The sequence below is a fragment of the Macaca mulatta genome, chromosome 12, assembly GCF_049350105.2.
Source record: "Macaca mulatta isolate MMU2019108-1 chromosome 12, T2T-MMU8v2.0, whole genome shotgun sequence".
NCBI classification, from domain to species: Eukaryota; Metazoa; Chordata; class Mammalia; order Primates; family Cercopithecidae; genus Macaca; species Macaca mulatta.
Window position 1 is genome coordinate 82,424,029 of NC_133417.1, and position 12,550 is coordinate 82,436,578.

A 12,550-nucleotide genomic window follows, 5' to 3' on the forward strand; every position below is an offset into this window, starting at 1 on the left:
GCCTTTTCCCCATAATACTGAATTCAGAATTCTAGAAAATGAAATATAACTATCAAGTACAGCATAGGCACAATTTGGAGTATCTATCTTAATTTTTAAGGTTCTAGTTAATGTTAAAACTGAGTCAAAAGCAAGTTAGAGATTGTACCCCCCCCCCACCCCGGGGTTACATGTTTTATGTTTTTGTAAGTTTTACAATGGTTAATACCATTGTCTCCAAATATATTTTTACTGAATAAATGAGTGCATTAGAGGAAAACATGTTTTAGATCAGATCAGTAATTTGGGGATTTTTTTTTCCCCCAACCACAGGTGGGTTGAAATGACTCATTTTACTTGAAGTGAAAACTTAACATATGTTGAGTTTTCTGCCTTATAAAACTTTCTTTCAAATCTCTAGACTTCTCTGGTGGCTTATGAAGCTTTCTTTCCAACTTTGATGATAAATCAATTTTGCTCTGGGTAAAGAAATTTAAGTATTATAAGTTACTTGTAATATGAATATTACATCCTCTATACTATATTTTCCTAGTAGAAGTGCCTCCAGATGTTTGATCTATTTTGTCACTTCAGATAGATGCACTATATTACTATATTTTCTAAATTTGTTTTTAATATAGAATATTTTCCTAGTAGAAGTGCCTCCAGATGTTTGATGTATTCTGTCACTTCAGATAGATGCACTATATTACTATATTTTCTAAATTTGTTTTTAAAGAGAAGTTGATTTTAAGAAAAAAAATCTCCTCCTTCTAAATACCTTCCCCGCCGTCCCCCACTTCTTGATCTTCCTGCTCCTTTGATCTTGACTAATTTTCGTTATTGGTTAATTTACTATTTATGCCACTATAATTCTATTCTGTCAGTATTCTCTGCATGTACATAGACTGTTCCTGGATAGAAACTCCATTCACTAAAGAAATAAATTTGAGTTCTTACCCTGAGTCAGGCACTCTGCCTGGTGCCAAGGATACAGAGGAGAATAGGACAGCCAAGGTTCCTTTAGTTATCGAGGCTGCATCTCACTCCAGGGACAACTTTTCAGTACTCTTATGAGGTGGAGAGTAAAGAGCAGATGATGTTAAATTAGAAGCATGTGATACTAACAATGAATATGAAAGACTAACAGTGTTATTGATTCTTCTGCATCTGTTGTAGTTTCTTGATTTTTCTGTTTGTGTCTTAATAGGACTTGGCTTTGGAATACTATGTATTAGGAGAATCTTTTGAGACCTCTGCTCCTTGGGACAGGTAAAATACAATAAAATGCCTGATATTATTCAAATATGCGATATGAATTGCTTGAAGTAATGTTTCTTTGTGTGTGAATATGTAAGTGTAAAACATTTTATGAAGAAACATTGAGACAAGGCAGCTACTTTTATTTAAATTAATGTATTCATCAGAATGCCATATTTTCAAGTGTTTTACTGGGTGGAGGGAGTTGAAGAAAATTTGTGATCCAAAGAACGAAGGTATTGTTGAAGTTTACATTTTGAAGAATGTTATTGAATGCTCTGTGTTACTAGGTTATACCTAGCTTTGACTTAAATTCTTAAGTGATTAATATTGCTTAAGTATTCTCAAAAAACTCCTCCCAAAGTACAAAACTAGTTAACTGTCCTTCATAATGTTATTTAGTTTTTGATATTTGTATGTGTAAAAATGGGAATTTAAGTGATTTATAAAGGAAATTTAGTTCAGGAAATTACGTACAATTTCTATTTTTAAATTTAAGCAAAATGTTGATACTGGAGCATATTTTAGGAAATGACCCAAATAAGATAAATGGAAATAGATTTTAGAAGGGTTTCTTTACTGGAAATACATACATACAGTATTGGTTAGTGAATTAATAAAAACTGATTAGGGAATGTGAAATGGTTTATTAATAGACCTGCGAGTTTTATTATAACTCATTCAGTAATAAAAAAAAATTCTCAAAGAGATTGTCTATACAATCCCTTATTCAGAATGCTTGGGACCAGAAGTGTTTGAGATTTCAGGATATTTGTATTATATATTTACCAGTTGAGCATTCCATCCCTGGAAATTTCACTAGAAATCACTGGAGCATTTCTTTTGATCATCATGTTGGTACTCAAAAACTTTAGGATTTGGGAGCATTTCACATTTTGGATTTTGCAGGATATTCAACCTGTATATTTTTATTTGTTTCTAGCATACTGATATTTTACTTTTCTTTATAAAACTGATAAAACACTTTAAATCTGCAATGAAGTGTATAGGACATAACAAATCCCTGTGAATCTACTTCTTAGGTTCCATGTCTTAATATTTTGGTTTCTTCCAATCTCTCTTTTTTCCGCCAGAAAACTTTTTACTTTTCTACATGCAGTCACTGTCTACTGAGTTAGTACATTGGTGTTCATATTCCATGCGTTGTTAGCTAGTAACCCCGTTTATATTATACTATCACTCTGTCATTCACAATTTTTTTTTTAAATCCGCTTTCTCAAGTTGAAATGTTATTCACAAATGTTGATGCTAAATTTTAACAAGGGGAATAAATCCTTTGAATAAAAAAAAGTATCAAGTCATTAGCCTTTGAGTAGTAGAAATAGTTTGGCAGCTATTCATAGTGGTCTCAAAGACCTTTTTTAAAAAATTAATTTATTAATTTTTTTAGTATGAAATTCGTTTTTATTTTTAACTAAAAAAAATGCTTAACATTTTTCCAAAATCAAAACTAAAGACAAACACTTAGAAAAAAGGGTGGAAACATATTTTTCCTTCCCTGGGGAAACCAGTAAGGCAGACGTTCTAATGGAGCTTGGTTTTTTCCACAGGACTAGTTTACGCAAACAGAATCTCTCTCCAGCCCTTTCTCTATGTCAGTTCTATCTACCTGGCAGGAAAAACCAAAAGAAACCCCGAAACAACCCGTCCCTGCAAATACAACACTATACAAGGGACTTGAAAAGTTGAGGGAAAGCCTTTTAATGCATCTAAGACCATTTTAGTGTTTAATTCCTCTCCTTGGGTATCTTAGCCAGTTTGGCTTGCTAAACAGAGCACCTTAGACTGGGTAGCTTAAATGTTCTTAGACAAGAAACAATTATTTCTTACAGTTCTGGAGGTTTGGAGTCTGAGATCAGGATGTTAACATGGTTGGGGTTTTGTTGAAGGCCTTCTTCCTGGTTTTATAGATGGCCATCTTCTTAATATCTTCACCTGGAGAAAAGCAGAGAGAGAGAGAAAACAAGCCCTCTCATATCTTTTTATAAAGCACTAATCCCATTCATGCAGCTCCACCCTCATAACCTAATGACCACCCAAAGCCCTCACCTTCTAATACCATCTAACTGGGGCTTCGGATTTCAATATATGAATTTTGAGAGGGACGCAAACATTCAGTCCATAGCACTGGGACAGTGAGGGAGTGCAATGCTACCTCTTTTTTTTTTTTGAGACGGAGTCTCGCTCTGTCGCCCAGGCTGCCGTGCAGTGGCCGGATCTCAGCTCACTGCAAGCTCCGCTTCCTGGGTTTATGCCATTCTCCTGCCTCAGCCTCCCGAGTAGCTGGGACTACAGGCGCCCGCCACCTCGCCCGGCTAGTTTTTTGTATTTTTTAGTAGAGACGGGGTTTCACCGGGTTAGCCAGGATGGTCTCGATCTCCTGACCTTGTGATCCGCCCGTCTCGGCCTCCCAAAGTGCTGGGATTATAGGCTTGAGCCACCGCGCCCGGCCGCAATGCTACCTCTTAAGAGTTAATGAATTTCCTTGTCATCAGTTAGTACTGATGATTGACATCTTGTTTTTTTATTCCAACTGTGGAAGCTAATAGTGTGCAATTTTTTTTATTTCTCTTTATCTATTCTTTATATATACTTGCATATTTATTTAATTGACACACTGCTAATTTCTGTTTTATGCAGTTACACATTTGTTTACCTTTAAAACAATTTCTTCAGCTGAAGTTTTAATAAATAATATTAATAGAAGGCAACTACATTTTTATGTAAAATTTACTTGCTGACAACCATTTAGCAATTTTCTTTTTCTTTCAAACCTTTAGCTAGAGGCCATGTTTGCAGTAGCCCATGGGATCAGGGTCTTTAACTTTCACACATTATTAGATTATTGGCTTTTTCATATATAGTCCACTTAAGGGATTATTGGTCATACTAGTTTTTGTGTATTCCTAAGTGTCCCATCCTGTTGTGTTCCATCCCATCCCTACCACAATGGCCGCACCTATTAGGTTCTCAATGAATATTCTTCATAGATTCTTATGAATGAGCTTGGGAATAATTTGAGATTACAGTCTATGAAAATAGGTATCTTAAGGGTTGGAGATTTCTAAAAAAATGTTTGTTTGTTTTTTTTGAGATGGGGTCTCCCTCTGTCACCCAGGCCAGAGTGCAGTGACACTATCACGGCTCACTGCAGCCTTAACTACCTGGGCTCAAGCAATTCTCCCATCTTGGCCTCCTAGCTAGCTAGGATCCCAGGTACACATCACCGTGCCTGGCTAACTTGTTTTGTTTGTAGAGATGAGGTCTCATTTGTTGCCTAGGCTGGTCTTGAACCACAAAAAGTAGCAAAGTGTATTGAATAATAATATCTAGAGGATGTAGATATAATAATAATAGGTATAATAATAATATCTACATCTAGAGGATGTAGATATTATTCCAATGATATAAAAAAGCCCCAGGGAAGTTTTTTTCAGGGATGAAATGGTCAAGTGTTAAATTTGCTAATAAGTTAGAATTTGAAAGTATGCTGTTATGTTTCTGTCCTATAAAAGGGTTGATCCAAGTGGACTGTGTTTGCCTTTGATCAAGTTCTGTGAGCGAACACTTTCAGAAACCTTTCCCTAAAAATTATTTACTGGAAGTGTCCCATTGCGGGTTATAACTGTTCAGTCCAGTCCTTTCTCCATCTTCTTTTCTTTATTGATCTATCAATGAGGGTTTAGATATAAGGAGCTCTTAATATTTTCCTGTTTACTGTTGTATTTGAGATGATTGGATACATTTAAGTGCATGTAAACTGAAATGCAGTTCACACAGTGGCATAACTTGCAAAGGACTGTTACAGCAGATGATTGTATTCTTAGTTTTTTTTAGACTACTTAGCTGTAGCACTTAAATTTCATTTTCTAGAGCCAACATAAAGAACTTATTCCAAAAAAAAAAGAACTTACTACTTTTATAAATTTTGTAATATTCATTAACTCTTATAAATGTTAAAGCTTAATAGATTTTATTTATATTTAAAGATTTGTTTTATAAGGTATATATTCAAAATAAAGACATATTAAATATCGGTCATCTAAATGTTTTATGAGATATTTTTTCAAACGTGCATCCTTGCCATTCTATACCTCTATGCATAAGTGATACATAGATAACATTGATAAATCATGTATACCTGCAACTCTCATAAATTAAAGAATTTAACTTAAGAACATTGTTTTATAAAATTAGAATTTATAAAATTTGCAGATTCTATATTCATAAAAATAAAAAATTTGACATGCTAAGAAGACACTAAAGCCCTTTTTGTGTTTATATTTTAATCATATACTGTTTGTTCTTATTGGCAATATGGATAACTTTATTTTTAAAAGTATGATCTGTTTAAATGCTACTTTTTTATCAAATTGGTTCTCATACAGTCAAGTCTGTGTCATGAGACTAGAGATAAGCCAACCTTTTGAGTTTTTCTGGTATTTCAGGTCTCATGATGCTAAACAAATCAAGGTTTAAGACACAGAATCAGTGTCATTATGTGGCCAGGATATTTATTGGGGAATAAAATGGGACTTTTAGTAACAAATAGTCCAGCATAGCACATTAATACTTTACACAGTTTGTATTCAATAGATCTTTCGCAGTTTGTCTTCAATAGATCTGTGTCAAATTGGATTTCAGTTTGAGAATAAACTATCGAACATTTGATATAACATCATGATTATAATTTCCTTTGAAAGACTGCCTTGCTCTGTTGCCCAGGCTGGAGTGCAGTAGTGTGATGTTGGCTCACTGCAACCTCAACCTCCCAGGCTCAAGCAGTCCTCCTGCCTCAGCCTCCCAAGTAGCTGGTATTACAGGCATGTGCCACCTTGCCCAACTAAGTTTTTTTATTTTTAGTAGAGACAAGGTCTCACTATATTGCCTAGGCTAGTAACATCATGATTATTAATTGAATTATTATTATTATTATTATTATTATTATTTTATTTGAGACAGAGTCTTACTCTGTTACCCAGACTGGAGTGCAGTGGCACAACCATGGCTCACTGTAGTCCTGCCCTCCTGAACTCCAGTGATTCTCCCACCTCAGCCTCCTGACTAGCTGGGACTACAGGTGTGTGCCACCATGCCTGGGTAATTTTTAAATATTTTGTAGAGATAGGATCTCACTGTTGCCCAGGCCAGTCTCAAACTCCTGGGCTCAAGCAGTCCTCCGGCCTCAGCTTCCCAAAGTGCTGGGATAGCAGTTCTGAGCCACTGTACCCAGACTGAGTTATTTCTAAATTAAGGAAAACTTCTTAGACATGGGTAAAGATTGGTATTCATATAACCTAGAATTGAATTTTCATTAACATCTTCTTTATAGCTTTTTTTAAAGCTCTTAAAATCTTATAATTAAGTTGATTTTGATGTCAGGCTTTCCTAAGTGTAGGAAACTGCATTCAGGAGACTTGAGTATGTTCTTGTGACTTTGTTTTCCTTAAGTCAAAAAAAGAAAAAACTTTCCTCTTTTTAAAGTTAGGAATGGAGGGCTCAAGTTGAGGGATCAGGGCTCTTTTCCATTCTTGAAAGAACAACTAAGAAAGCTTTAGCTAAGAAAATGTCAGACTTGAATGATGCCAGATTAACCAATATTTATTAGCATTTGTGTAGTTTTCACTTGAAAACTTAATATTGTATTCATTTATCTTTTTTTAGAGTGGTAGATCTCTGTAGAAATGTAAAAGAAAGAATAACAAGGGAATGCAAAGAGAAGGGTGTACAGTTTGCTCCTTTTTCTACATGCAGGTAAGTTTTAAAAATTGTTCTTATATTTCGTATTCTGAAAAAAAAAATGTTTTGTTTTGTTTTTTAATCAGTGGGGGAAATATAATTTTCCAGCTGAGAAAAAGCTTCAGTCTGTTACATTTGGCCAGCTTTCCTAACATTCACTTACCACCTTGTTAGGATTGTGCCACTGGAATTTTACAGCAGTCCTGAGCCTTTTAGGAGTAGGATACCCTTCTGTGAGTAAGCATTCCCCGCCATCTGGATGGCATGGCAGTGAAGAGCCAGGTGTCTGGACTCCTGGAAAAAGAAGAGGACTACTCTACTCACTGAAACTATAAATTATATAGTCAAGAAATTATAAATTATATACATACTCAACATGACGCTGAAGAGTGAAGGCAGTGTTTTGTTGTTTACTGGTAATTTAATCTCTTCAAACTCTAATATTATCAGTAAAATAGTGGTAATGCCATTTCTCGATGGGACTGTTGTGAAAATGAAATGAGAAAGCATATGAAAAAACTGTTAGGTTCTGAAGAGCTATATAAATGCTATAGTATTGTTGTGACATAATTACATTAAGCTTGAGGTAGATAATCCATGCTAGTATTAGTAAGGAAAATTTGTATATTTGCCTTTCCTTTCCAATGACAAGTCCTCATTAAGGCATTCAATTATTAAGCTTTCTTGCTCCTTGTAGCATGATAATTTGCATATATTTGTTTTCCAAGACTAGAAATATTTCTGTATTCTTTAAACTGCTAATTTTGTGTGTGTGTGTGTTTTTGTTTTTGTCTTTTCTTTGTCTTTTCCATTGTCTTATCTTGTACTTTCCTAGTACTAGTGTTGTGTTTCTTAGTTTTCCTTATTGTTCCCATTGGGAAGAGATACCCTTTAGAATTTGCTAAATTGTGCTTCTGCATGGTAAGAAAGTAAAATTCTAACATGAGATCTGAGGAAAGCATCTTCCTTACACCTTAAATGTTCATTTCAATCAAACGGATCTCCTTAAAGTAGTCGTTTGGATCTCCTTAAAGTAGTCGTTTCTGCTTCTGTGTGGGAGAGACTGTCCAGGTTTAACAAGCCTTGCAGAAAGTACCTAGTCATCTGTGTATTAACGTATTTTAAACAGGTACACTGAGGATAGGATCAGAGATTATAAAAGCTGAAAAAGTAGATTTTAGAGATTATTTGCTGGGCATTCGAGATATCTGAAGGAAGGGCAAAGAGAGGTCTTGTTCTGTGTAGTAAAAAGCTTACAATGGGATTAAGCTAATGTTGACATAGTGGGTGTAAGAATGTCATGTTACTTTTAGTTTATTTTAAATTTTGGGGTATCTTTAACAATGCACCTTTTATCTTAAAGTCCTTAAAATCTAAGAAAAAAATTTTTATATTTGTATTATCAACTCAAACTGATGCTTCATTTTTCTCTTGATAGTCCAGTCTTTTAGCAGACAGTCAGCTCTCTTTTATTGTTATCCTGAAAACAAATCAGACATAATAATCCAAAAGCTATTTGTTACCATTAGATTTTGAAACATTTTAGGTAATCAAATCTATTCTTGTGTAGTTGAGAAATTTTTATTCCTTTGTTTTGTCAAATGGTAACTTAATAGATTTTACCCTTCCCCCTTCTTCCTTCTGTCCCCAGTTCCTGTTCAACATCTCTTAAGAACCCCACCCCTGCTGTAACATTATGAAACTATTGTGATAAACCGCTACCTATGGAAAATGATTAGGACGTAAAATATTCTGCCTTAGGGCACATTCTGTAATTACACTTAAATCTAGGTTCTTCAGAATGTATTCATAAGGCCTAAGAATATTCATTCTGTATTGTTGATCGGTAGAATTAGTTTATTTAGACTGAATTGGCCATATGTCGTTTTTATTAAGTAGCTGTGTTTTAAGAATGGTTTTCCTGAGAATGATGGTTTAGCAAACTATCGCAAGAAGAGAAAACCAAACACCGCATGTTCTCACTCATAGGTGGGAACTGAACAATGAGATCACTTGGACTCGGGAAGGGGAACATCACACACCGGGGCCTATCATGGGGAGGGGGGAGGGGGGAGGGATTGCATTGGGAGTTATACCTGATGTAAATGATGAGTTGATGGGTGCTGACGAGTTGATGGGTGCAGCACGCCAACATGGCACAAGTATACATACGTAACAAACCTGCACGTTATCCACATGTACCCTAGAACTTAAAGTACAATAATAAAAATAAAATAAAAAAAAAAGAATGGTTTTCCTATAAAAGCTGATATGTTTGGTTTCTGTGACCATCTTATAAAACCAGTTAGAATATGCAAAGCCTAGTTACTTGAATGGCTTTGGTAAATAAGACTTTTGTAGTTCTTATGGCTCATACTTGATTAAACTAACATTTAATTGGAATTTGATTTCAGTTTAGTTTGATTTGACCTGCGTAGTAGTGGCTAAGGAGATTATTCTATGTTGAATATGTGAGATGTATTTTTTAAACCAGTTTTTTATCAGGTGCTATGCTTGCTACCTGGGTGATAGGATCCATACTCCAAACCTCAGCATCACGCAATATTCCTAGGTAACAAACATGCACATAGACCCCCTATATCTAAAATCAAAGTTGAAATAACATTTTACAAAGCTGTTCCAAAGTTATTTAAAAATAATTATGGATCTATTTAAAATCAAGGATCCTAAGAAAAATAACTTAGGTGTAGGGTACATTTATTGAGTTCATTTATTTCATTTTTGTCCATTAAAATGTACTTTGTACATTGGAATAGAAATTCCAGTCCAAACTTTTCTGAAGAAGTTGTATGGGAAGTAATTGCTAGTCATTGAGTCTAATACAAATAAAGTACTCCAAAAAATATAGAGCCCAAAAATTTTTTTTAATTAAAGAATATTATAGTGACTTTGACAACCACACTATTACTTGTCCAGATGATTTTGGAAGAGGTTAGTGTTTAAGTGTCTTAAATGATAGAGTTGGTCTGTTGTAAAAGGTGTTAGATCTAAGTCACTTTCTGAAATGGACCCAAATTAAGGTGTTCCAAAAGGTATTTTTCATTATTTGGACTTGTTTGAGATACTAATCAATCAGGCCCATCAAGCTTTGTTATGACTTCAGTAATCTGTTCATCTACTGAAAACTGAACTGTGTAATATATAGATCCTGGATATGTTGAAAGATGATAATGCGCTATTAATGTTTAGTTACATCTATTTATGAATGTTAGTGATTCCCTTATGAGTGATATATATTTTACTAATTTCTACAAATTGGTTTCATTCATTTATCCTTCACACTTTATTTGAATTAGGTTATTCCTAATGATCGTGCCCTTGTAGTTAAAATGGTTCTCCGTTGTTTCTTAAACTTTGTGTATCTGGTAGTTAAAATGTAAATATTCAAAGGATCTTTTTTTATGAGGATGAATTAACACTAGAAGAGAAACACAGCTGGCAAATTGACAGTAGCATTGTTAAACAGTTCATTTCTTCTGTTCTGAGGCACCTAACATTTGGCCTAAAAGGCGATTAAAATTGTAGATTAGATTCTATTTGTATTGTGTAGTAAAAAGAGTATTTCCTCTACATTTGCTCCTTCTGTTAAATTAAATTCTTTGTGGGAACCTCTGTAAATTGCATATGGAGATTTGACTATGATTACCTTACCTCCCTTTTAAATGCTTTCCTAATTGCATTTTGAAAGCTCAGATATGTATTTTATATATGATTTAATAATCTAACATTCTTGATATCTTTTGTATATACACATTCAACATGTATAAATATTGAGTCACAGACAATATTTTAAGGCTGTGTCACTGCATTTGGTGCAATCATCCTATTTGTTTTCCAAATGCTTACTAATTATTAATGTAAACTTAGTGAAGAGGCTATATTGGACTCAGTCTGATCATATTTGGTATTTGGACATTTCTCCCATTTCTTAGTTTTTAATTATATCTCATACTTATTTCTTTTAACTTTGAGGGAGTTTGGAAAACTTAACTGATCACCACATTTCATCTGGTCTGTTTAGAGACTGACTTTAAGTGCAGTATACGTATTTTAAAAAAAAAAAATCCCTCTTGATGGAGATGGGCCAATTGGAGAAACATTTACATTGCTTCTAAATTTCTAATTTTGGGGGAGGTGTAACTAGACTTAAAAAAAATAGTATTGTACAAATAGTTCCCGTGAACCTTTTACTCATCTTCCTCAAGTGCTAATATCTCATGTAATTTTACTATGATTATCAAAACCAAAAAATTAGTGTTGTTTCAATATGATTACCTAACTCACAAACCTTTCTTTATCATTTGTCCCACTGATATCTTTATCTTTCATAACCTTCATACATTTGAAGAATACTGGCCAGTTATCTTGTAAAACATCTCTCAGTTTGGGTTTGTCTGGTGTTTTCTTGTGATCAAATTTAAGTTACACATTTTGGCAAGATTACTACAGAAGTGACAGTGAAGTGCTCTTCATGGTAGATCATATCAGAAGAAACATGACATTGTTAAGTCTCATTATTGGTGACATTAACTTAGACTACTTGGTTAGGGTGGTACCTGCCAGGTTTCTCCACTCTACAATTACTGTTTTTTCCCATTGTATTTAAAAAACATCTTATGGCTGGGCACAGCTCACGCCTGTAATACCAGCACTTTGGGAAGCTGAGGTGGGTGGATCACTTGAGGTCAGGAGTTAGAGACCAGCCTGGCTAACATGATGAAACCCTGTCTCTACTAAAAATACAAAAAAATTAGGTGGGCATGGTGGCAGGTGCCTGTAATCCCAGCAATTCGGGAGTCTGAGGCAGGAGAATCACTTGAACCCAGGAGGTGGAGGTTACAGTGAGCCAAGATTGTGCCACTACACTCCAGCCTGGGCAACAAAAGTGACATTATGTGTCAAAAAAATTAAAAAATTAAAAAAAAATAAACCTTATGGGGAGAAACTTTGAGACTATGCAAGTAGCCTGTTTCTTATAGCATCTCCTAATCACATCAATATCCCACTGTTGATTCTTGATTACAACAGTTATTACTGTGATACTTGCAAATGGTGATTTTCTATTTTAATCATTCATTTTACATTTATCAACTGCAATTCACTGTAAAGAAGAGCTTTCCGGCCGGGCGCGGTGGCTCAAGCCTGTAATCCCAGCACTTTGGGAGGCCGAGACGGGCGGATCACAAGGTCAGGAGATCGAGACCATCCTGGCTAACACGGCGAAACCCCGTCTCTACTAAAAACACACAAAAAAATTAGCCGGGCGAGGTGGCGGCGCCTGTGGTCCCAGCTACTCGGGAGGCTGAGGCAGGAGAATGGCGAGAACCCAGGAGGCGGAGCTTGCAGTGAGCTGAGATCTGGCCACTGCACTCCAGCCTGGGCGACAGAGCGAGACTCCGTCTCAAAAAAAAAAAAAAAAGAAGAGCTTTCCTCTCCTCTCCTTTTCTGCCCGCCCCCCACCCCTTGCCACTATCTATCTGTCTATATATCAATCTATCAGTAGGGACTCATAGACATTTTATTCTCTGGA

The 12,550-nt window shown here is 35.2% G+C and overlaps 1 protein-coding gene across 6 annotated transcripts in view; it reads left to right on the forward strand.

The window, feature by feature from the left end:
- The window catches only part of AGPS (alkylglycerone phosphate synthase), a 160,850-nt gene that overhangs the window by 121,771 nt on the left and 26,529 nt on the right, over positions 1–12,550 (forward strand). For all 6 annotated transcript variants that reach the window (XM_077957233.1, XM_015110421.3, XM_077957232.1 and 3 more), the window contains 2 exons: positions 1,190–1,251; positions 6,925–7,014. In XM_077957233.1, the coding sequence (XP_077813359.1) occupies positions 1,190–1,251; positions 6,925–7,014 (152 nt within the window). The remainder of the gene's footprint in view (positions 1–1,189; positions 1,252–6,924; positions 7,015–12,550) is intronic.